This window comes from Idiotropiscis lumnitzeri, chromosome 14, assembly GCF_059441095.1.
Source record: "Idiotropiscis lumnitzeri isolate Australia: NSW breed Sydney's pygmy pipehorse chromosome 14, RoL_Ilum_1.0, whole genome shotgun sequence".
Taxonomy (NCBI): domain Eukaryota; kingdom Metazoa; phylum Chordata; class Actinopteri; order Syngnathiformes; family Syngnathidae; genus Idiotropiscis; species Idiotropiscis lumnitzeri.
Genome location: NC_142404.1, coordinates 16,560,157 through 16,586,325, shown reverse-complemented (window position 1 = coordinate 16,586,325; position 26,169 = coordinate 16,560,157). Strand labels below are relative to the sequence as shown.

General features: G+C 41.5%; 2 protein-coding genes across 3 annotated transcripts in view; one reads left to right on the top strand and one right to left on the bottom strand.

Annotated features, from left to right (window-relative positions):
- Positions 1 to 25,093, top strand: part of LOC148323731 (tetratricopeptide repeat protein 21B-like) — a 36,500-nt gene extending 11,407 nt beyond the window's left edge. Inside the window, exon 30 of the mRNA XM_088314330.1 lies at positions 24,602 to 25,093. The gene's annotated coding sequence lies outside the window, so the exon portion shown is untranslated. The remainder of the gene's footprint in view (positions 1 to 24,601) is intronic.
- Positions 328 to 25,469, bottom strand: scn1laa (sodium channel, voltage-gated, type I-like, alpha). Of its 2 annotated transcripts, XM_088314327.1 has the most exons (26): positions 25,140 to 25,469; positions 19,743 to 20,059; positions 19,386 to 19,504; positions 19,163 to 19,252; positions 18,960 to 19,088; positions 18,370 to 18,461; positions 17,597 to 17,860; positions 17,246 to 17,309; positions 16,867 to 17,008; positions 15,532 to 15,738; positions 14,552 to 14,800; positions 11,885 to 12,002; positions 11,551 to 11,789; positions 10,839 to 11,012; positions 10,396 to 10,752; positions 9,732 to 10,214; positions 6,819 to 6,945; positions 6,585 to 6,739; positions 6,301 to 6,474; positions 5,697 to 5,819; positions 5,182 to 5,457; positions 5,052 to 5,108; positions 4,827 to 4,964; positions 4,118 to 4,222; positions 3,766 to 4,036; positions 328 to 3,685 (listed from the first exon to the last, which is right to left on the bottom strand). In XM_088314327.1, the coding sequence occupies exons 2-26, from the start codon at positions 20,004 to 20,006 to the stop codon at positions 2,547 to 2,549; spliced, it is 5,556 nt and encodes a 1,851-aa protein (XP_088170453.1). In that variant the 5' UTR covers positions 20,007 to 20,059; positions 25,140 to 25,469; the 3' UTR covers positions 328 to 2,546. The 2 variants fall into 2 exon arrangements, with proteins under 2 accessions (XP_088170453.1, XP_088170452.1); XM_088314326.1 differs by lacking the exons at positions 19,386 to 19,504; positions 19,743 to 20,059; positions 25,140 to 25,469 and having other exon boundaries at positions 19,163 to 19,327.
- Between the last annotated feature and the right edge of the window lie 700 nt (positions 25,470 to 26,169).

The window sequence follows — 26,169 nt, the reverse complement described above, 5'->3', positions numbered from 1 at the left end:
CTGAAATAGAATACACATTAGATTTGAGTATGACAAAGAATATGTCCGGAATATGATGCATTTGAAAATAACGGGGCAAAAGACTTGATGGTTAACTTGGGCTCTAGCTAGAGAGCTAGAGTGTTAGGTAGATACTTTGGATATTGAGTAGGTGTGTGTGTGTGTGTTGTGCTTGTGCTTGTGTTTGGGGGTGGCGCTGCAACATGTTACGTCGGAGGTTATTTTTATCTGAAAACGTACGCACACAATGTGACTTCACGAATGAAATAATTTGCATTAAACAAGAAAATAAATGTATTAGGCATACTTGAGGTACAAGTCGTCTTTATTCTTTTGGCTTTTCACTGAAATGGGTTATAGCAGTGTTTTGCATGCAGTATATTTATACACTACAAGCATTATGCATATTAATGATGGGAGATATTTGAGTCTGTGTAATCCAATCCTTTTGTTATCATGATCCAAAACAATTGTATGTATTGAATGTTGTAATTACATGCAAAACATATTCTCATTCATGTAACGATGCTCTCATGACATGGAACAGTCGATGTATTTTGCGAAATGGGAAAATCAAACCAATGACAAAAACGTCATAATATGTAAACACAAGTAGGAAACCACTCGGAGTAAAGTCACACTGAATTTGTGACAACTTGCCCATGTACAACCATTTAAAAAAAATCCTGCATACCGCTAATTTTGATATTAATTCTGATAAATATTGTGAAGCAAAACAAAAATCTATTTAAATGATGGCTTTAATTAAACGGAAAAGGAAAAAAACTGAGCAGCTGTAATTAACCAGGCTGTCTTTGAAAAAGTTTGACCTTTAAATGACTTGAGCGTTTGTAATTCACAGCTTCTGCTGCCTGTTCAAATCTCAGACTCCCCCCCTCAAAAAACGGAATATTTTGGTTTATGTCCATATTATGCAGAATCTGCAACTTTATAGTCAATACATGAACGATGACCTGTCCGAGGCATTCGTGTATCTAACAGTTTTGAGTACTTAACGTACTAGTGAACACCGACGCCCAACTGAGACAATATTACTGATAATCAGTCTGCCTGGAGTCTATTCTTAGTCATTTCATGATACAGGTTCCATGTAATCAGCATTGTGGAAAACGGTCCACCGGAAAACACACAGTGACCTGAGATAACCGCTATGACGCAACAAAACTGAATGTGCAAAAATTTTTCAAGCCAAGTGTGACTCATCTGACACTTACACAAGTCAATTTGATTGACGTGTTTTCAGACTAGCCCAAGGTGGTGATTCCCAACCAATGAAATCAGCAGGTGTACTGCGGGAAATGAGCTAATTGCACTTAGTTGGACTGGATTTTTCAAATGTATTTTCTACAAGTCTTATAAATGTGTTCATCTATAGGAGGGGTGGCCACAATGGGTTCTAAAATTGGACAGAGGGGACGGACCAGGAGCAGATGGATGGAGTGTTTTGGTCACCTCACCTCATCAGGGCCGTATTAAAACGGTCCGCATGTGGCCCCCGGGCCGTAGTTTGCCCACGCCTGATCTATAGTGACAGGCAGAGCAATGAAGTGCTCTTTGACTACAAGGCAGAAGGAGATTTTTTTTTTGGGCAGTTTGCGGTGAGATTTTTCTAGTGTAAAATAAGTGCTATGATCCATTCAATGTTGGGAAACACGTTCGAGTGGATGTTTCTGTTAATATACAGTGGAACATCCAAAGTTGACCGCCTATATAGTCATACAACTTGGAATTCAAATTTGCAAGTGCTCAACAGTTTATTATACAGTTTCCTTTAAGCTTGTATCACAAATGTTATTTAAAAAAAAAATGCCCTGTACAGTTAAGGCAGTTTTGCGACATATTCCGTTTATATGAAATGGTATGGAAAATTGTTGACTTGGAAGTCAACCAAAGTGACAGAATTGATCGCCAACTTTGGATGTTGCACTCGATTTAATAAAACAGCCATGTGATGATTATCTGCTTCGCATGACGAAGCAAGCAGCTGATGAAAATATCCTCCACACCAAATGCTCTTGCATGCATACATTCGGGAATTACATTCATGTCAATCCACATTGGCTGACTTTGTCCGTTGGATTTTTCAAGTATTCTAGACACATCTAGCGTTAAAGCAATTATGTTCCCCCTGAACGAAACATAGATTTCAAAAGTAAAAAAAAAAAAAATTGTGTATGAAAAGGCAATCGACGGATTTAATAAGAAGTGCGATTACAACAACGTAGGCAAAACAATACGCCAGTCAGTGATATAGTTATAATCCAAGACACTGGAGAGCAGAGCTGGCTGCTAATCGAAAGTAAAGCATGAACGACGGTGTCTTTTCGAACTCTTGAGAAATGTTGCCCAACCTCTTCCGACAGTCTCTTTTCTAGAAAATGCTTTCCCTTTTAGGCAGCGACCCTTAGGCTCATCAGCTAAAAAGTCCATTTGGCATAGATATCCATACACTGAGAAGGAGTCCAATGCCACTGTAAACATTTTTTGTCATGACTTACAGTGTCTTTGAGGCATCTCCGACATTTTTAAGAATCATGCTCCGTGCCGTCTTTGCCGTCCAGTTCGGCATTGTCATTTTCCGACGGTTGATAGGTTGAAGGCTCCTTGATGTCTGAGCTCGAAACTTCATTGAGTTTGTCCGTGACCGAATCTTCTTTATCAACGGGCTTTTCGTCCTTTGGAATGTCGTCTTTGGCTTCCACCAAGGTTTTGTCGGCGGCTTGTCTCCTCAAATGCTCTCTGAAAGCTCTCTGGATGATCACAGCCGACGAGTCCTCCTGTCGACGGCGAAGGGTGGTCGTGATGGGTTCGTATGACATTTTCGAAGGGTTGGAGGCCATGAAACGCTCTTCCATTTGCGCCCTTAGAATGTCCATCTCCCCGCCCTCGCCCAGAACCCGCTTAGTGAAAGCGAAGAGGATGTCCAGGCAGTGGATGCGCTCGCCGCTCACCATGGGAAGATCCATCGAGATGAGTTCGAGCTTATTTGGCTTGGCTATGCGTAACGGCGGGTCCAAGGCGTCGGCAAACTCGGACAACTTGTTGTACTCCATAAACTGGGTTGCACGCGGATCAAACTTTTCCCAAACCTCGTAAAACATTTCAAAATCGTCCTCACTCAGTGGGTCGGCGCTCTCCTCCGTGGCTACACCAAAGTTTTCCAGGATGACGGCAATGTACATATTGATCACAATGAGGAAGCAGATGATGATGTAGCTCACAAAGAAGGCGATGCCAACGGAAGGAGAGCCGCAGTCTCCTTTGACCGCGCTGCCGGGATGCTCCATGGTACTGTCGCAGTCTTCGTATTTGTTGAGAATGGGAGCCAGGAGGCCGTCCCACCCGGCGGAGGTGGTGATCTGAAACAGGCAGATCATGCTGTTGCCAAACGTCTCAAAATTGAAAAGGTCGTCGATGCCCGATTCTTTCTTCACGTAAGCAAAGTTTGACATGCCAAAGATGGCGTAGATAAACATCACCAAAAAGAGCAAGAGACCAATGTTGAACAAGGCAGGAAGTGACATCATCAAGGCAAACAAAAGGGTGCGGATTCCTTTGGCACTTTTAATAAGGCGGAGGACTCGTCCGATTCGAGCCAGTCGGATGACTCGGAACAAAGTTGGTGACACGAAATATTTCTCAATCAGCTCTGAGAGAGACATACCTAAAGAGGTAAGGAAACATTTGTTAGTCGAGCAGAAAAAAAAAAATCTCACCGACTAACCACCGGTCAATGGATCGTACCAATGATTGAGAGAACCACGACGATGAAATCAAACACATTCCAGCCGTTAGTGAAAAAGTACTGGCGGAGTGCGATCATCTTCAACAAACACTCGCCCGTGAAGACGCAAATGAACACGCCGTTGATCCAGCTGAGAATTTCTTTCTTTTTGTCTGACTGGTCGTCAGTTTCCACCATCATGGCAACCATGTTGAGCCAAATGAGAACCATGATCACAACGTCGAATGCTTGTTTTGTGGTGATGTCAAATATATAGGCTTGAATCTTGTTCTGAAATGCAAGATACCAAAAAAATTATAAAATAATGAATGCAAAGTTTAAGAATGCAGATTAGATTTTAAAGATACAAACCGATGGTCTGGGGATTGGTTTTTGTGGTTTCTTGGAGCCCAGCTTTTTCATGGCATTATAGTATTTCTTCTGTTCTTCAGTCATGAAGATGTCTTGGCCTCCAAAGTATAGAGGGAATGTGAGCTATGTTAAATCACTGCAAAGTCAATATTTAGTGAACGTGCAACTCGCTGATTTCTGTTTAAATACACTGGAACCTCTAAAGCAGGCGTGGGCAAACTACGGCCCGGGGGCCACATGCGGTCCGCTCAACGTTTTAATCTGGCCCGTCGAACTTGAAAAAAATGAAATGAATAAACCTTGTTCATGTTTTATTTTCTAAATACTGTGTTTTTTCCAAATACATATATATTGTTGTAATGCTTTTGTTCACTTTCATTTAAAATTTAAAATGAATGTTTTTTCCTCCGATGAGGTGAGGTGACCAAAACACTCCTTCCATCTGCTCCTGGTTCTTCCCCTCTGTCAAATTTTAGAACCCATTGTGGCCCGCCAATCAAAACGTTTTCCCACCCTTGCTCTAAAGTCAAACTCCACAGCAGACATGATTCGGAGATTGACAAGAAATACGCCTGACTGAGATACTGACTAGTTTTCTGAAAAAATATTAAACTGACCACAGTCCTGCATGGATTGTGTTTTTGTCTTTAGAGGCTCCACTGTAAGTCAAAATCATACACAGGCCTTGATTAAAATACTAAATACTTATCTTTCTCTTTTGCTGATTGAAATTGTCAATTATGACACCAATGAAGAGATTGAGTGTGAAGAAGGCGCCGAATATGATGAAAACGACAAAATACAGATACATCTTCAGGTTGATCTCATATGCTGGCTGCTCTTCATGCTAGAATAGGACAAGACAGAACATTTGTCATCAATTGTACATAGAACATAAACCAGAATCCCGTAGAAAAAAAGCTCAACGGAAAACCTTGCTTGGAGAGTCTACTGCTGCATACATGATGTCCATCCAGCCCTTAAACGTTGCCTGTGCACATATTCCAAATCAGTCATCCTATTTACAAACGTGTTAATCGCATGTGGACGTCATCAAGACTCACCACTTGTAGCAGTGCAAGGTAACCCAATCCAACATTGTCAAAGTTGATTTTAATATTCTTCCAACGAGCGGCGTCCTTTCCCAAGGCCAAACATTGTGTCATGTTTTTCACTTCAATGGGCAGAAAACGCTCATCTGTGGTTCTGTTGACACAGTGGTAGTACTTTCCCGCAAATAAGTTCACGCCCATGATACTGAAGATGAGCCAGAAGATGAGGCACACCAACAGTACGTTGAAGATGGAAGGAATTGCCCCCAGAAGTGCGTTGACAACCACCTGCAGAACACCAAAAACATTTTGGAATTCTCTCAAACGGCACAATAGATATACATTACAACATACACTTTAGTAAGTGCCAGTACCTCTGTTCCTAATGCAAAAAAGAGCGATGGATTATACATTTTCAGGAATTTTACACTGGCCTTAAATGATCTCCTGGTCTTTCAAATGGGTAGCACATCTAGCAGGTGTCAAAGTTGTATGACACGGAGCTGCTGAGTTTCCGAAAGACTCACCCTCATTCCATCGAACCTGGAAAGGGCTCTCAAGGGCCGCAGAGCTCGCAGCGTTCTCAGAGACTTGATGGCCCCAAGTTCCGAAAAGCCCATCGCGTTGGCTACCAGACTGACCAGTGAAACCTAGAATGCAAACACAAAGCAACAATCATATGCTTGCTGTCACATTATTGGCAGAACAGACACACGTATTCGATACATTTTATCAGGACCTAGACCAGAGGTGGGCAAACGTTTTGATTGGCGGGCCACAATGGGTTCTAAAATTTGACCGATGGATGGAGTGTTTTGGTAACCTCACCTCATCAGAGAAAAAAAAAAAAAATTTAAATAAAAATGAACAAAAGCATTACAACAAAATATGTGTCACCACAGTATTTAGAAAATATAAACATTAACAAGGTTTATTCATTTAATTTTTTTCAAGTTCGGCGGGCCGGATTAAAACATTAAACGGGCCACAGGTGGCCCCTGAGCCGTAGTTTGCCCACGCCTGACCTAGACCATTGAGGATATCCATTTGAAATGCACTTCATTTTGGAGTCAGCCAGTCAGACCACAATCATTTTCAGCTTGTGCTTGTTCTCACTGAATGCCAACTTACAGCAACGATGAGGAAGTCAAGCCAACACCAGGCATTGGTGAAATACTTGGCGTAGCCGTAGGCCACCCACTTCAGTAACATTTCCAAGATGAAGATGTAGGTGAACATTTTGTCGGCGTACTCCAACATGATTTTAATGTTCTTCCTTGTTTCAATGTAGACGTCTTCAAAAGCCTGTTTGTGAACAAAACCGTAATGATCATTGCACTTCAGCAATCATCAAAGGTGTTGACGTCACTCAATATTAAACGCCGCAACACATTCCAGTGCGGTCAGAAACTCACTAAAGCGCCGCTACTGAGCAGGATCATGAAGATGATGAAACTCTCGAACCAATTGTGCTCCACTATTCGAAAGCAGGTCTTTCGGATAGTCCACCATATTTTCCACCTGCCCACCTCAACATTTACTTGGCAACACTGGAACCTCTGCACACAGCCTGAAAAGGAACAAATGACAAACTGGGCTGTAATTGACCGCAAAAGATCAGTCGCGGTTGTCTTTGGACCGATGCTCACCGTCAGGAAAGCAGGCGTCGGGTTCCATAGATTCCTCTAATTCATAGTCTTGAGAGTCTCCATCTGTTTCCCCCAAGTCCACTGTGCTGCCCTCAGAGGTGCTGAGCTGGCCATCGTCATCGATGGTCTAAATGGATGAGGAAAAAAACAAGCAATTGACATTAGTGTGACATACACCAGAAGCAAGATAATTGCCAGACGGTGATATACGGAAGACATCGGTCTGCAAACCTAATCAATGCCATAAAAAAAAAAATAATAATCATATTCCCATCTTTATATATTTGACCCAAACCTTATTGACAATTTTCAGATTGGTGGATTATTTCTCTGTCCTTGTGAGTTCCATCAGAAGCTGGAATTAAGTTCAGCATGAGATGTGGCTCAACATTCGGTGTATTTCATAGTCGCATTCAATTTTAACAGTTGAACGTTTATTGGGTAGTCGCAGCTCTCCTGCAGGTATTACATATGTGTCCTTAATTGGCCCCGACCTCAAATTCTGGCTCGTAAAGTAGGTCCTAATGTATCATGGTGTTTTGTGACATATCCGATCCTCCAGTCGGTGTCTTATTTCGTTACGTATGTCCATTTGAAAATTCATTTTCCATTTTGAGATTTTATGAACAGTGAATCAAACAAAAAAAAGATTAATTAATTAATTCGGGTTTTTTTTATTTACTGCTTGTTTCAAACAGTGAAACTACACTTATCTCACCAAAAGTATCAGACACACTCAGGAGTTGTTCTTGCCCAATTATCACCCCCTGAATCTTAATTATTCACCTTACCAAGACCTTTTGGCCAACTTCTTGTTGGTGGAAACATTTTGCAGAAAGCCTGCTTTCTAATCAAGCAGGCGTCAGTGCAAAAAGCAAACGCCATAAAATCTTGCATTGAACGATGAGCCAGGACGAACAAAAAAAAAAAAAAATCCACAGACATACTGGAAAAGCTGATTCCTTTTTTTTTTTTTAATTATGTGTATTATCTCAGCATCCTCAATAGTTCTGTCCATACAGTGTATGAACATGGCAGTGCACGTTGTAATTACTTAACAGCAACCACAATACTAAAAATATTGTCTCTTATAGTACGCATGACTATCTCGAAAGGCACAAAATCAAATCCAGCATCTAATCGTAGTCTTAATGTCAGCGCATGTATCCAGGCAGTGTTGCTCTCTCCCAGCCTTTGCACAGGGTGTGTCTGCAAAGAGTAAGAGGATGAGAAGAGCCTGAAAGGTTTGCTGGTGAACACTGGACGAGCCCTCGACCCGTCCTGGGACTGGCTAATGCAGTGCGGGGAATGATGTAAGCATGTGACTGGCATACGCTCGCAGCACTAAAGTTAATGTCTTTGCGCCACCAATTAAGCTTGAAATGTACACCCGAAATCTGTCAATTGTAAGAGATAAATAAATAGCGAGCCATGAATGTTATATGTAATGTAAAAATTCCTATTAAAAGTATTACAACAGCAGATATTTGAGTTTAAGTAAGTGAAGAGAAAATCCTAACAAATAAGAAGCAACCGTATCAGTGAAGACGTAAACAATGAAGGGGGAATTCAGTTAAGAAGAAAAAGGCCAATCAGCTAAAAGGTTTTTTTTTTTTTGTTGTGTGATTCCATCTCCATTATGAGTGGAATGTACAGTAAAGTGCTTTTACAAGCTTTCTACCGAAACATTAATTGTGCAGCCAAATATTTTAGGATAGCGTGTTAAACAAGGGTATAGTGTTTCCGCCATAATGCAAACTTTGGGCCCTTATGGCACATAATGTGATGGGCACTCGAGGATATATGTGCACTAGTTTTTTTTTTTAGATACATGATACACGTTTCAAGATAAATGCTGAAAATATGAGGAGACACGGATTGCAATGTAGTCGTCAATTGTGGAGGAAATTTCACATTTCCTTATTTATGGCTGTGCATGGCGAAAACGGGGCGAAGTGATGCATTTCGGCCCCGCGCATGAGTCGTCCCTTCCTGCATTTTATGAAAGTGTGAGCATCTTCGGTCGCATCGGCGGTAAGCCAGCGCAATTGCGATGTCCAATTAGCTGACTGGCGAGCCGAAAATGCATCTTAAGATTTAATATTGTGTGGCTACTTAGAGTGCCTCGTTGTCTGTCATTTCTGCGTTGTTCTTTTTTTTTTTCATCATTCAAATTTTTTCAGGATTGTTAATTATACGTGGTGTATCAAATTAAAAAAAATCACTTTATAGCAATTGAAAGGACTTGGGTTTTATGGAGGTGTCACTATCTCACAGGGATTGGTGCTGCCATAACATTGTTCGACGAAGAAAATGACTAAACTCAAGTGTACAGGTGCAATGAAAATACACACGAGGCAATTATTATTATTTTTTTTTTAAGCAGAGCGGTGGAAGGGGCTCGAGGTGCAAAGTGTTGCCAGTGTGGACGCAAGAGTAGCGATGCGCTTCCTTTCACTTCAGTACCACGATACAGTTTTCCCCTCCTAGTGCTCTGCGGTAAAAGCTAGCCAGTGCTCCTGTGACAGAGAACAAATTACCCAATGACAAGACAATATTTCTCCGAGGAGGGCTGGCGCCGTTTGCATGGAAGCCTCTCGTGTGGCTCAGTCACACGGCTGAGCTCAACTGAGTAATAATAATGAACTCATTCACTGCCAGCCGACGGAAAGTAGTTGTTCATTTTTTTTCTCGGGATGCTTGGATCAAGTAAACCCTACTCTTGTTTGCTCCCTACCTGAACTGTGGTGTAGTTTGAGTGGCATTTTTGAAGGGTATGACTTAATGTCACCTGATTGGATTTCCTACAAAATCTATGCGTCAAACACTTGTTGTTACTGTTGCCGTTTAGCTCATCGTGAGAGAATTGGAAGTTGAGCAAAATGCAGACAGAAATTCGAAAAGCATCCTTACCACACGGCATCCCGCTGCATCGGATGAGACACTGCTGAAGTCTTCTGTGTTGAGGTTTTCAAAATCGGACTCCCCCACCGCAATGGGGACGTTAAGAGTCAGACTGGGGTTGTTGATGAACGACATTATGGAATCATCAGTCTTGCTGCATACGATGTACTTGTCCCCACTTTTGTCCACGCCGGTCACATCCCCGTTTCCGTTCCTTGGGAGCTCTTTAATGGTATGGTTAGGGACGCCGTTAGGTCCTGAAACTTTATGGAAATCCTCTTGGGATGATTTGTCCTCGCCCTGGTTTTGCCCATTATTCTTTACACAGACACTGGTACATGTGCTCTGAAGCAAGGATTTGACAAAGGCGATGCCGTTGTGAATCCGTGCAATGGCGATCTGCAAATTGTTTGTGTCGCTGTCGTCCTCAGTGGCAGCCAGGTTGTCTGCACTGAATGAACTGAGTAGCAAGGCCAGGAACAGATTGAGCACCTGGTAGATCATAAAAGGACCAATGAGATCAAAGTCGGAATATTATAAGACTGTAATAACTTTCCATAAAATGTTATTATCAAAAAAAAAAAAAACAAATCGATAATTTGCATCAATTAGCTTGACTTATAGATTTGGATGACTCGGACTCATGAATTGACCACAAGAGATGAAAATGTACCACAAGGTTTCCAATAACCATGACCATCATGTAGACAATGATGCACATGGTTGGTCCAGCCACCTCCATGCAGTCCCACATGGTCTCTATCCACTCTCCACAAAGCACTCGGAACACAATGAGGAATGAATGGAAAAAGTCACTCATGTGCCAGCGGGGCAGGGTGCAGTCGCTGGAGATTTTACACACACAATCCTTGTAGCTTTTCCCAAACAGCTGCATGCCCACTACAGCAAAGATGAAAACGATAATGGCCAGCACCAGCGTCAGGTTTCCCAACGCCCCCACAGAGTTACCAATTATTTTGATAAGGGTGTTGAGAGTCGGCCAAGATTTGGCCAACTTGAACACCCGTAGCTGTCAAAAAGAAAAAGACAGAAGAAAGACATTTAATATAAACTCGACAACTCCTTACAAAGAATGTTTTGCGCGTCAAAACTTACCAATCGGAACGATCTCAAAACAGACATTCCGACAACATTGGACAAACCGAGCTCCATTAAGCTTAAACTGACAATTATTCCATCAAAAATGTTCCATCCTTCTTGAAAGTAATAGTACGGATCCATAGCGATCAGTTTGAAGACCATTTCAGCTGTGAAGATGCCAGTGAATACCTTGAAGAAACAGAAATACCATCTTTTCATAAACATGGTCGCTAATTTGCCCCAGGGATGGACGCACATTTTGGGGCCGAACAATGTGCGTTTTTTTTTTCAACCACCCAAGATTGACTCAACTTTGTTCTCAGTCTTCAAACATGAAGACTGTATTTAGAAATGTGCGATCACTCGTGATGGGAAAATGAAGCTTCAAATTTGCTTCATGAACCAGTTGTTGTATTTTTGAGTCCTGCAGATGGCACTGTTGCTTTCGGCTGCCACGATGGCCGAGTGATCTAAGGCGCCGCGTTCAGGACCCAGTCTCCCCAGGAGGCCTGGGTTCGAATCTCGAATTTCCCCATTGTGGGACTAATAAAGGCAATATTATTATTATTATTATTATAAATAAAGGGTTTAAAAAATGTCAAGTCAGTGTGCTTTCAGCCCAATGTTAAACCGAGAGCGCCCTCTACTGGAGTCCGAAAATACTACAACTGGTTCATGAAACAGATTTGAAGCTTCATTTACCCATCACTCGCGATCTTTAACTCACCATATTTCCCACACTGAGTGTCCTGGCGAAATCCTTAGTCATTGGATAATGTTCCATGGCCATGAATAAGGTGTTGAGTACAATGCAGATAGTGATGGTTAAATCCGTAAATGGATCCATCACAATGAGTTTGACCACCTTCTTGATCTTCAGCCAGACTGGGCAACACTCCCAGATGAGGAAAGTGTTTGCAAAACTGTACCAGCAGGGCGGACACTTTTGTCTCGATTCCTCAAGCTCTGTTGCAAAAAAAAACAAAAAACGATTGTGTTCCTGTTTGTCCACATCTGAGAAATACAAACTAGACTCAAATATGGCGGCATCCAGAACCCACCTTCCATTGTGCTGGTTATGACACTGGCAACACTAAAAGTTCTGTCCCTGGCCCTGGCGTCCTCGGGAAAGTCGGTACAGTCCTGGTTCGTACCCCCATCAGTGTCGGTGGTGTCAGCCTGGAGAGAGAAAAACATGTTTGTAAATGTGGGAGTCAAGAATTATAAGAATAAAAATGACGAGACAAACATGAAACATTTTTACATTGTGAAATAGCATCTATCCAGTCCAAAGGCTAGGATGATTTTTTTTTCCATCACTGTTCGATCTTTACAGTTCAGTTCAGTTTGCCCTGATCAAGAGTACTTGGGATGGCATACGAATGGGTTTTAAAAGTGTGTCAGTTCAAGTTGGACAATCTGGAACCTTTTGAAATAGTACTACATTAAAATGAACCGACCTGAACTGAAATGCACCCGATCTTCTTAAGCTCTTCAAATGCACTTTCTTACCCCCACCACTGATAACCTTTTTTATTTTTTTAACTGTAAAATTCAAAATAAACGTCGTTCATGTATTACAAATTCAAAGAACCATTTAATTGTCTTAGATTGGCATGCTTCACAACAACAAGCACAGAACTACTGATGATATGGCAGAGGTGAAACGAGACGGGACAACCCTTTCTTACTTTGTCTCTATTGGAGGTCCTATCTACGGTCAGTTTAGGACGAAAGAGTCCCATAGGTGATAACGGGATTGAATCGACACCCATTAAGGACACTACTCCGTTGCAGTCTACAGTGCTCTGCTTCATCCTGCAGGGTGAAAGCAGCGGATGTGGAAAAAAGCTGGACTGGCTGATACTGCTGCCGTGGCGGTCACACCCCCGGGTTAAAAACAAAGAGGTTCTTCGACTCCGGTTGTCCTCAAAAATGCTGTTCTCATCATCTGCAAACTCATTTTCTGAGCCGGCATCTCGTGATTGGCTTTGGAAACTGAAAACGCTGGTCCTGCTGTTCCGTCTGGATGAGAATGGGGGTCCGTGAATACTCAGAAAGGACTAAGAGAGAAAGATATTCTTCAGTAGCAAGGACGAATACACGGGGAGTGTGAAGAAGAAACAACTTTAGGACGGTCATATGAACTGATGACATTAAAGGAGCTTCAGTTGGGGAGGTGGAGTGCGCCGTGATGATGATGATGATGATGATGGCCGATGCACAGCATTGAAAGCAAAGCAAATTAAAAGCCATTTCTGCGTCGACTGAAAACCGCGCTGATGATTAGGAGGAGGCAGGAAGGAAGAAACTGGTAATGATGATGGCCGTAATGGTGAAAAGCATTTCAAGGAAAGCCAAATTAAAAAAAAAAAAGCATCTTGGTGACATCGTCAGCAATGATAAGAGTTGAGAAGAAGATTTGGATTTTGGTGATGATGACGATGCGCCATAAGCACATAAAGAAGCTTACTTTTCAGGCTTGAGTCTAATGGAAATAATGTTTCATGGAACAAAGAAGGCACAATGCCAGCCTGGACATGCAATGCGTAACAAATCCGTAAAAGATGCACAGTTCTGTTTTCAAATGTAATCGCTACATAAACATTAGGTACACCTTCATAATCCAGCGGCGCCATAATAATGTTGTTCGTAAATGAAGGCGTCTCGCTCCGTGTCATTCAACCGTTATTACTGCAGAATCTTTGATAAAACCCGTATAGTGGATCTCGATAGATTGTGCAAGTGGACCTAATGAATGCAATGCAGTTCATGAATAGAGAAACTTATTGGGAAAGAGAATATTTACGTTTTTATTCTCGTTTTATATTTACTTATCATAAGTCACAAGTCTTAATTAATTTGCCGCATACACCAGAACCACTGAGGTCGACGTCCCAATTTTTGGATTCCGAAACTACTTTTCCCATGTAAAATGATTTAAATCATCCATTCTAAAGTCCAACAGATGCCATTGAAACACTTTAGTAACTGTAAAGGCAATATTAAATGTGATGTGCTGAACTGTGGTGCTGTTTGAGCACGACATTTGGTTCACCTTTCGGGGCATATTTTTCCCCCCAAAATGTTGGGATAATTCAAAATCGCATCCGACTTCATAGGTTCCACTGTCGTTGAGATGGACGAATGGTTTTCATGTCACAATTTGTGTGAGGTATAAACATGGTAACAAGTAACCCTACTGTTTTTGAATAGCAGCCTTTTCAAATCTTGGGCCTGGTTTACTAAGATACCAAAAAGTGGGCGCTAAATTGCATATTCACATGAACGGATTGCGACAAACACAAACGAGTTTGAAATCAAGTTACTGGAAGTGTCTGCTTCATCTGCTTCATGAACCAGTTGTAGTATTTTTGGACTCCAGTAGAGGGCACTCTTGGTTCAACATTGGACTGACTTGCCATTTTTTAAAGCAACAGCGCCATCTACAGGACTCAAAAATACAACAACTGGTTCATGAAGCAAATTTCAAGCTTCATTTTCCCATCACATTCTACATCCCTTGTATCCGCCTCGGTAGTTTTAGTTTCTTGCATTTCAAAAATAGTCAATTTTTCCTGTCAGCTTCCACATCTGTCTGTGTGCGACATCAACTTTGCGCCCGTTTTTGCGTGCTCAAACCTTGAGTAGATCAGGCCCTTTGAGTGACATCACATGACAAGACAAAGACAAGACACGGACACATGAACCGCTAAATGGTACTGAACCTGGTGGGCTGATGAGCACTTCATGTTATAGTCGAGCACATTGGGCTCCACAGAGAAGCGACATCGGGCCTTCTTAATACTCTCCTGAGACTCGGACTGTGGGACCTTGCCCTCGTCCTTTCTTTTTCTCCGCCTGTTACATCGCTCTTTGGCACTTTTGGAGCTCAGCTTGGACGTTTCTGAGGAGCTGTCCATGCCACCGGCGTGGTCGCTGACCTCGCCGTGCTCTGTCGACGCCACTGCCGTGGCCTGGAGAGGGGAGAGGAAAATGTCAGGTTTCGGAAAAAGCGCATTTGACATGAGTTTGGAAAAGCAATTTAATCGGGAGTAACACAATAACGCATCTGTCATTGGATTATATGTCATGACATTTAACATGAAGAGATTGATGGCCTTTAACAAGACGGCACCAAAACAACTCAGTACAAATTGTAATCGCCTTAACAGGGCGACTTTCTACGGAACTTTTTCACTTTCCCTTTTGCGTACTTTATTCATGTTTTGGTTGTCAGTCGTTTCATTTTTGGCATAGCAAAAGTAAATTTGCTGCCCATTGATATGTTTATGCCACTGGAGCTTGGGGGTGGTTGATGACCGCCCTCAGGCCACTGTCCCGTGGGCCCCGCTCCTTTATACGCCACTCTATTTTACCTAATAAAATAAGATTGGGAGAAAAAAAATTAATATGCTTTTCATAATAGCATTTTTTTGTAGAAGATAAATATCAAATGTTGAGTATCTTTATTCAGGCATGTCCGAGAGTGTCGTCAGGAGCTGCCGTTTCATGGTTAGAGATGTGTTTGCTCCATGCTCCTTGCGAGTTTCTTCATTTCATATTTTTGTATTTGACTGTGTCTAGTTAAAAACCGGGCAAAGTGACCACTTGCAAAACTTGTAAATTGGTGTTTTCATTCGTCAAGGCACCACTGCATTTTTTTGTAACTCCTTACTTTATAGCAAGTAAAACGCAATCGGCCAACCTGAGCATCTTCTTGCTGTCGTTTAAGTTGCTCCATCATGGCCTGAAACTCCTCCTCCTTCTCCTGAGCCTCCTTAATGGTGGCCTGGCTCTGCTCCTCGTACGCCATCGCAACCACAGCCAAGATCAGGTTAATTAGGTAGAAGGATCCAAGGAATATGACCAGCACAAAGAACACCATGTAGGGCTTTCCAGAGGCCCGTAATGTCTAGCGGGGAACAAAGAAATGCGGTTCATATAAATTGAGCGTCAATGGCCCGACATTTTCTTCCGATTAACCTGCTTAGCGTATTTTCAGAACTATAGAGTGCCCCTACTGGTAAAAGAAAAATGCGCAGAAAAGCAGCAGCGTTGTATTAGCCGTATGGTTCACAATCTAGGAAAAAAGTAGTCCGGAAAATCTGGTCGATGTTACGCTATTAGAAATGCATATTAGTGAAACTCACACACTTTTTAAAAAAATATTTTTGGCTGATGTTGGACCTTCACTTAGCTGACTGTGTTCTGTTTAACGAAAATAGTGTACGTTTTTTAATTATACATTTTTTTTATCTCGGCTGTTCAATTTAATCAGTTGATTTAGCTTGGAAAATTGGCAGATTTTTTTCCCCACAATTTTTAGTAATCCTCCCTACACATTACAATACAATACAATATTATTTATGTAGCGCATTTCACAACAGCTGGAGCTGTAACAAAACGCTTTCCATATGGGACATGAGATTCTGATAATGACATTCAAACATTGCCCCCAGCCGTAATCTGTTTATCAATTGTTATTTCACTATGACAGAGTGGACATGTTAAGCGACGTTAACAAAGTGAAGCAGTGAAGCATGCACTCATCATACAGAGCTGTGTTTGTCTGAGTCACGCCTAGACTCGTCTTTATTCATTCCGGTTAAGACACACCTGCGCATCATTTAGAGCTTTGTTTGAACAAAATGTATTTTTCCAAATATCGTAACGTGAGAAGGCTTTGACGGAGGCCAACCTATACTGGTTTTGTATTCAGGCAAACAAACAGAACAAATGCCGCCTCTGCATTAACCCACGAACCATTGAACATTGAGTGAAGAATGTGTTCTTCATTTGAGCAATCAACCTTCCCTGTAAGAGGCTTTGGAATTCATTTCCAACTGAAATCAAATTATTTTAGACATAAAATCTTTCACCAAAAAGGTTAAGTGTTGGCTTGGATTAAATCAGAGCCGCGATGAAAAAGGCTAAACGTATTTGATGTATTGAGTGTATTCTACCGCTAAAAAATGCAACGCTTTGTGGAGTCATGTCACGTTCATATGAAATCTCATGAAATCAAAACGTTTCGGTTTACCTGCTGGTACAGGTTTTCCCAAAAATCTTGAGTCATGAGTCGGAAGAGAGAAAGGAAGGCCCATCCAAATGAGTCAAAACTGGTGTAGCCGTAGTCGGGGTTCTTTCCCACTTTGATGCACGAAAACCCTTCTGGACACTGCCTGCATGGAAAAAAAAAAAAAAAAAAAACGGTGTCATATATTATATCTGTTATACTGTATTTTGTTAAAGGAGACATATTATGCCAAAATTATGAGCCACAAAAACTCACAAGTCGGGTCACTCGTATCTCAAGGCACCACGTTCTCATTCGACGGGTGCCCAAATATGTTCATACAAGCAATTAAGAAGGTGTTTTTAATCAATATTATGTCTCCTTTAATAATTAAATAACTTACCCTGCCTCACTGCCGTTTCCACAAAGCAATGGATCCCGTTTGCCTGGGAGGTAATAGTAATTTTCTGGGGGAGACAATAATTGCATTTTAAAACAAGAGTGGTTGCAGCGCATGACACTTTTGATCAATGGATAACGTTGATGTCACACATGGTCATTGTCATGATCCTGCAAAATGTAGAGAATCCAATGGCAGGTCTTGCTACATGCTACCTGGGTCTTAAATGGCGACTTACCAGACTTAATCCACCTCTTAAAACTATGTAAAAGTTTGCCTTGAAATCATCCAAGACCAAGTTAATTTCTCGTCTTCCATCAACCACTGAGGGCAAAGGTAGCTTCAAATACTCACGAGCATCAAGTGAATACTCAGTCCAGTTGAAAGCCTCTTCCTGGGCACTGTGGTTGGTTCCGTTCATGTAGGTCCCATTGGCAAATGTGCCATTGATGGCGGAATTATTGTGGACTGGCATGAACACACACTTTTGCTTTAAATGGCCCATGAAGAGTTGTAACCCTATGAGGGCAAAGACGCTCAGGCAGAAGACAGTGAGGATCATCACATCAGAAAGCTTCTTTACTGATTGGAACAGCGCACCCACGATGGTCTTCAAGCCTAACAAACGCAGCAACATTGTGAGGACATGCCATTGGCTCCACATGCGTAATACTGTACTGTATTATGTTCTAGTAAACCACAAAAACATGGTGCGATTGTCAAAAAAAACGTACATCAAAGACGCCGTTTGACAGTTAGTCCAATTTTCCACACAGTTCATTTGGTTTTGGATGCGTCGCAGATTGGTCAGAAAAGTGCAAGTAGCAAAAATGAGTATTTCAGTGAAAACAGTAGTGATGCGTAAATGAAGCTTCAAATTTGCCTCACGCAGCAGTTGTAGTATTTTTGGACTCCAGTAGATGGCGCTCTCGGTTCAACATTGGTCTACAAGCACACCGACTTGCCATTTTTTCAAACCCTTTATTTAAAGCAACAGTGCCATCTACAGGACTCAAAAATACAAGAACTGGTTCATGAAGCAAATTTGAAGCTTCATTTTCAACAGTTCACTCGGACATGTTTTTAGTCACGCAGATGAGTGAATGTGTATCGCCTTTATGGCTTACCTGGAATCACAGAAATAGCTTTTAAAGCTCTCAGCACTCTGAATGTGCGAAGAGCTGAGAAACTGCCGAGGTTTACAAACTCGGTGACATACCTGCAGGGAAATTTGCAATTAAAAAAAATGAGAAAGAACAATGAACGGAATAGCATGCAGTCCCTAAATAAATATGTCCTGGAAATTTGTCACATCACAGAAAAAAGGGTGTTGTCATCAACAGCCAAATTTGAGTGATAAAAAAAAAAAACGCTAAGTATGAAAAAAACGAGACTTCAAAATAATGGAAAAAAAATCACGCCATTCTTCATCTGTCTCTGTGAGTTGCGCCCACTCGCAGCTGACAAAGAATCACTCTAGCGCCATCTTGAAGCATTTTCGGGTTATTAGCATAGCTAGCTGGCTAACCGTTCACCACAATTGCGCCGGGCAACCAGTAACGCAAACAAAAGCGTTATATCGTGGGGCAGGAGTGACTTTTTCCAAGACACAAGTGCATCTCATAGCTTCGTTTTAGAACGTGACGGTTTCGATTTAAGATTATCGCAAGTGAAGAGGCTGTTCATTTAGTCAATGCTGTACATCGAAAATACTCACGCCATGACAATGACAGAGAAGTCCAGCCAGTTCCATGGGTCTCTTAGAAAGGTAAACTTCCCTATGCAGAACCCTCGGGCTAAAATTTTAACGAGGGATTCAAATGTATAGATTGCAGTAAACGTGTATCTGTTGGACACAAAGAATGTTTGATCGTAAGAGAATCGGCACCTTATACGATTAGATTCAAAGAAACAACATACTCGACATTCTTTGCCCAGTCAGGCGGCCGACTGAGTGTCATAAATACACAGTTGGTGATGATAGTGCACATGATCACCAGGCTGAACAATGTGCGCGCAGGTGTCAAGGAAAAGCACGTTATCGAGTCAACACCGCTCAAGCGACACTCGCCACATAAGCTACACCTGCGCAATGCACACAAGATCTTCCCGGTCGACCAAGGTGGCGTCACAGAAAGGATATGAGTGGACCAAAATCCAAATGGATATTCTTCTGAGGAGGTTGAAGGGGCTCAGGAGGTACACGGCGGGAGCAGCGTTGAACCGGAAGATGAAATTTCCTTTGTTTATTACTATGAAGGTCTGGGAGACAAAAGACAGTCGACCAATCATATCAGCACTTTGCGGATCATTTACGAGCACTCGGCACTGCGGTTCGCTCAACAGACCCAACGAATCGCTAATCATATTTTGGAGACGGCTCGTTTTTAACTTCTTGTCAAAGACACATCGGTCCTGACTACGTCTTCCCTCCGACCGAACCGAAGAGAAATTTGTTGAGTCATATGATGGATTAAGTCTGTTGCTCGGACAAACCTACTTTCTGATTACTGTAGAAGGGGTCCAGGTCTTCCACCGGTGTGGAAACCAATCCTTTCGGGACCTCCCCGTACACCAGGGGGACGGACTTCCCCGCCTCCAAGTCGCGACTCGGCTTGGGTTCATCCTCGTCGCTGCGTTTTCGCTTCTCTCCCTTCGGCTTTTTGGCGTTCTCCTCGGCGATCCGCTTCTCGATGGCCGCGAGAGAATCCCGACTAAAGCGGCGGAAGCTGTCTGGTCCTGGCGGTACAAGCAGCTGCGCCATCTTTTCATCCTGCACCTTCAGCGCGCACAGCTAGCCTCCCGCATGAAAAAGGCCTGGACGGAAACAAAATACTTCTTTCAATTTGAACTTTTTTCATTTTGTGAATTATGCTCGATGAAATGTGTTTACCTAAAAAACCTCAAATGCATACAGCATTTATCGGTGAACACAATTCACAACGTGTTTGATCCATGAAAATTTCCCAGCTCGTCCACTTCTATGCCTTTCTGTGGCTTCGAGTCATTCAATGGATCTCTTCAGATTCTGGTTTTGGCTTCGGGACTTTCATATTCTAACACACACTCACACCGACGTATTGCCAGCAGGCAGTATTTTTATGTAATCATCTGCTTCACAAAATGTCAATAACAAAAAAAAAGTCACTGCAGGTTGGCCAGTCTCTGAATTTGAAAACAAAGTCCAAACCAACGGTGGAGGCCAACACCCTGCTGCATGAGTAAAAATGGAGAGCAATCAGCTAAAGTGGTCACACCCCTCACAGCCAACTCACCCGACACTCCTCTCATGCATCCGCCTCACACCTCTCTCTCCGCTGGAGCCCATGGCAAATCATGTCCGGCTCCAGACATTGTCATCTAAATCACCAAAATATAAATCCTCCAGGTTTAACTGCTGCTATAAAACTTTAAATCACTCTCTTGCAAGATGGCACATATGGAGCTTGCTCAATCTGGTTCTCAGTGACTCAAACTAAGACTCATCTTGCTTTTAGAAAAGTCTTTTTTTGTCTTTGCCAAAACAAGAATCCAGTTGTCACTGAGTTGTTACTAAGATGATCTGACATGGCTCAAATCAAAGGGCAGTTGGGACTTTCTCCTGGTCCAACATCCATCCATCCATCGGGTGCGGTGTTTGGCTGCAAAAGTACTGGTTGGGAGGGACAAAGTGTCCTTTCACCGTTTATCGGCACCAATTTGGAATCAGCGAGAGAAGCCGGAACTTTTGTCGACGAAAAGATGGAGATTATGGCTTTAATGTATCAGCGGAGTGGGGTCGGGGGGGGCGACAATTTTTACGAATAACGCGGGAGGGTCGAGGCCGTCAAAAAAGGGTCAAGTGCCCAGCTCTATTATCCATCCATCCATTATCTCTTCCGTTTCTCTTTTATTTTAAATTATATTATATTATATTATATTATAGACTAATACCAATTTTAGTTGAGGACTTGACACAGATAAAATATGTATTTTATGTTGGTTGCTGTGGTATAATAATCGAACATACACATATACATATAGAAATACAGAATTCTTTATTAACCAAAAAAAACAACTGAGGCCAATATTTTTGGTTTTATTCACGCTTGTCTTTGCACAAAGTTAGGCAGTAAAAAACGTGTGAATTGTGTACCGCTTGTTGTTGTTTATACTTCTAAAGTTTGTCCATTTCCTGTCAGCTTTGTTGCCCTCATTTTAACCCGAGAAGGAGACCTCCATTCCATTAAGAAAATGATTATTGAAATAACAATCGCAGTTGGCTTCGGTTCGTTCTTCTGAACAGATCGTCTTAAGGAGCCGTGATCTAAAAAGGCACGTCCAAATTTCTACCAAGGGAGTTAAATTTAGACCTAATTATATCCCCCGCCCTCTCAGTGGATAAAATTAAGATTTGACATGACTATGATGGATCGCAGGTGAGACTGCCCTCCCTTAGCAGCATGAAAAGATTCATCCTCCTAATAGGCTTGACTGCTGTGATGTGTGAGGGAGCCCATTGCTCGATTAAATATGAATGCACTTCAGACTGCAGCGCTCTGCCACTGAGAGCTTTTGCCTTTGGTTTAATAGCGTAATAGTATACTTGCACACTTTGCATTGCGAAGCAAGAAATCAATCCCCAACAAAGCTGGTCAATCAAGTGCCCACAGCACTGGACTGCACATGTGTGACATAATCGCAGCAGCAGAGTCAGAGTTGAAAACTTTCAATATGGATTGCCGCGTTTTCCATCAGAACTGGATATCCCGATAGAACTTTTAATGGCTCGTTTAAGAAAGTCTTCTCGTCCATTTGATCGACACTGACTGGCATTGAATGCATTTTATGTATTTTGTGTTCTGCATGTTATGGTGGGACCCACTCAAAAACGTCTTGAGCCGTCAATGGTAGTAAATGAGTTAACTCGTAATATTTTTCGAAATAGTTATAAATTAAGGGTCGCGTTCATTTAGAGGTGGAATGTTTTTTCGGAGGTGGCGTAGCTCCACAAGCTTTTATAGGACAAACTTTAAAACAAAAAAATGAAAATATCTTCAAATCTCTATGTGCGGGAAAAAAAAGTAAAGCCATTTTAAAAAATCAGTGCACATGAAGCAATCACTGATTAAAATTTGCTGTTAACGCGTATTATTAACCAATTTAAGACGTTGAAAATAGCAAAAGAGCGAATCTTGTGTCTGGGAGCCGTGTGGCATTATGTCTCCTCAAGATTGTTGGTCTGGATTTTTTTTGCGGGTGCAATATAATACAATCCAACTTTAGTTTTTTGCTCCCAAATGTTCTCACGCGTGAGAATACTCGTGCAATGACTGGACCGAGTGTGAAAATGATCAATTGAACCTGTCTGATCAGGTTTCAAAAGAGCAATAGCGAGAGTTAACCTTGACAGAATGTTGACCCGGTGAGGTCGCCGCGTGCATCATTCGTCCGCTAGCAACTCATGACACTCCACTTGAGATACGCGCTGACGCTTTGAAGCTTCAAATAGAGTCACTCCGCTTTATCGGGCAACCTGTCGGCATCGCTGACTTGACGAGGCATCACTGTACGTTCAATTTTATCCGGAGCGCAATGTACAGTCCTTCACCTGATTCTGTCTTTTATGAACTTGATTGAGAAAAAGAAGCAAAAAAAAAAAAATATGTTTTAGACATATGTAGCACTTTAAAAAAAAAGTACCCTAGCCTGCTAGAATATAAAACTTGCAGCGCAAGTGTTAAAATATTTAAAACAAATCACTCATATGACTCAGAACGTGAATGATTATCAAAAGTATTTTGGCGACTGTAGCGCGTAGGAGTAAGAACAATGTCAGTTATTGAAGACCGTCACTACTGCCTGTGTCAACACTGGCAAATTGTTGTTGACAGGGAACACACATCTATTTAATAACATGAAATTGATGTTACTGTCGTTTTTGGTCCTCGCTGGGAGGTTTGTGATGTGTGCTCTCAACGCGGTCGGGAATTAAATGTTACAAGCAGACCCTGCAATTCAACATGTTTCTTCAGATGATATACAGCAGAGGGTGTCAAACTCAAATACACAGTGGGCCGAAAAGTAAAACTTGAACAAAGCCGCCGGCCAGAATTTAATTTTTTAAAAACAATATAAATGCAGATTTTTTTTTATTGGAATTTTTTATTATAAGTGGGTTTATTAATGCAATACAATGTTTATTTTTTTATTTTTTTCATCATTTTGAATGTTATTATTATCCTATAAAATGTAAAATGGTATAGTAGTCATTTGGAATAACCTCGCGGACCAAATGTAATTTCACTGCGGGCCAAATTTGGCCCACGGGCCAGAGTTTGACACCAATGATATGCAGTCTGTGCATGTACACAACTAAGAGTTGAATTGAAGGGGATTTTTTTTCTTTGATTGACTCTGTGTACCTTCTCCATCCATTATATTGCAATTACGCCTTAACTAACATTTTTAAAACAAATCCAATTGTGTAGTTGATATCCTTGAACCGAAGGTACATGTACTAGTATGCTTTTTTTTTTGTGCTCACTAGCAAGACGATTCAGCGCACAACCAGAAAAATAGGGGCACTCATAGTAATGTTTATTCCATTACGAGTGCCCCTTTTGGGCTACTAGTACAAACCTCACTAGTAAACTACTGTGCTGCTAGAAAGACTAATAAGCTGTTAATATCCTCATTATCCAGCTTTACTAGTCCATGTACTAGTATGCATTTCGTCCTCACTATTAAGACTATTCAGTGCGATTTTTTTTTTCACTACTGTATGACATTTCTGCTCACGACGACAGCTTTTGCAAACTAGTTGGTACAACTAAAATCTGTACTATTTGACATCTGTGTGCTACTAGTACTACCAGTGACGCGCTCGATGTTGACTAGTAAAATTTAATGTCACTGGTTGCACTGGCACAAAGTTAACTAGTGCCGAGTTTTGCCTCACTAGTAGTAGAATTTAGTCATCTAGTAGCACGTCAAAAAAATGTTTTTAAAGAAACTGCATTGTACAAGTACTACTAATGATATGAAATAAAAAAAAATGTCAACCTCTACTGCTTCAATCGTAGAACTTAGCACCTAGTAACATGTTGCACTAGTGTACCAAAGATGTCCTTGTAATGTGTCAAAATAATGTCTACTAGTGCACCAAATTGTTTTACAAGTGTACTAGTACATGAGTATGAAATAAATGCGCAAATAACTTTCTGCACTACCGCCAGTTAGGTGGACATTTATCTATGAAACAATCAAATAATGCGTTTTTTATGACAAACCCCGTACACGGTGATCACCGTATTGAATCTGTAACCTCCTATGGGACTTCTCTTAAGTGCTCCCCACCATTGCTTTGCCTCTTTGCAGACAACACGATTAAGCTGTGGCTCATTTAGGGCGTTGGCGACCAGGAACCGCCAACACACGCTTGCCTGAACTACGCGTAGATGTTTGACGTGCCAGCTTCCACAGGCAACAGCGCGCACAGATGTCTACAGTCTGGCAAGAAAGCAAACAGGACAGGCTGTAATTGACGGCAATCTAATAAGGCTGTTGACAGCCGTGCAAACAGGAAGTGCTCCGAGCTGGAGTGTGGCCTTAGAACTGCTGCCATGGCCATTAACGACTGCACTATAGCCCGTGCTTGGCCACGAATCCCTTCAGAGAGACTCATCACTCACTTTTTTTCCCCACAAGCAGGATAAGCAAGCGGTGACATTAGAATAAAAAAAAAAACCCATCAAATTTCTCTCAAACACAGCTGATTTATAATGTATAGCAGTAATAAACAAGATACAATATAAAACAAACTTAGTCCTACATGGTCCTTATTGTAATAAAAATGTTCGATAGATTAAATAAATCGATAAATAAAATGAACTCAAACACATTGAATTGGACTTACCATTAGTTTCCCATCATTTCCAGAAAACAGACACTCCTGAAAATGCCCAATTGAGAACTTCAGAGAACCCCTTCCCAAAAAGAGGGGAGAAATAAAAGTAGTTGTTGAAAGAAACAAATAAGTCCGTTTTGGTAGCTCACTTGCTTCCAATGATTTCCAAGAGGAACATGCCTATTAAAACAGAGAGAGAGAGCGCCAGCGAGAGTGCCTCTCATCCGCCCTCCGTGCGTCTGTCTGACTGGTGGCGGACCTCTCAGCTTCCTGGGTACCAAAAGAGGGCAGAGACACCAGCACCACTCCTCGCGTTCTAGTCTATGAGACTAGTGCGTTAATATTTGCCCATGTATGAAGGAAATATAAAATATTGACATGCACAAGAGAACATGTCTGATTTTATGATTTAAATACTGTAGCATAATATTTTCAAAGATCAGAATGTCGTTTACGGTTAGGGGTAAGGGTAACAATTTTGTCTGGAAGGTGATCAAATGATGGCTTGGCAGGCAAGAAAGTCTCCAAAAAAAAAAAAGTTTGACATTTGTTGCACAACGGGCGCTTTTGCAGCGCTTTTATAATTTGGAAGGGCTTCTCTTCAAGGACGTCATCAGTGGTTCTGTCGCCATCTGGTGGTGGCAGCTGGTGATAATTCTAAAATGCCTGTCGAACTGGTTTTCAACATTTTAGTAGAACGTCTAAAAAATATGTAGCTCTCCATGTGCCACCATAATGGGCAGTATTAAAATGCAGAAGGGTGGTAAGGCCCAAGTGTTCATGAAAAAAAGGTTTTTAGACTAAAAAGTCTACATTGGCACTGCAAACTTAATGATCCTATAATTAAATTATATTGCACATAAAAGTTAAATAAAATATGAATAGTACATAATAGTAATAATAATACATTTCTAAATAATTACGTGCACATGCAAGTTAAATAGAACTGAAATGTACTCAATTACTATTGTAATGTTTTTTTTTAGTTGACGCCATTGTATTATGCTTAGTTTTAACATTTTTTCTGAGGCCACTAGAG

Excerpts from the sequence above, each read along its gene's own strand:
- scn1laa (XM_088314327.1), bottom strand. The coding sequence starts at position 20,006 with ATGGCGCAGCTGCTTGTACCGCCAGGACCAGACAGCTTCCGCCGCTTT. Across the intron at positions 19,505-19,742 it reads CCTTCTACAGTAATCAGAAA|ACCTTCATAGTAATAAACAA; the intron begins GTAGGTTTGTCC and ends TTTGTCTCCCAG. Across the intron at positions 6,740-6,818 it reads CGACGCCTGCTTTCCTGACG|GCTGTGTGCAGAGGTTCCAG; the intron begins GTGAGCATCGGT and ends GTTCCTTTTCAG.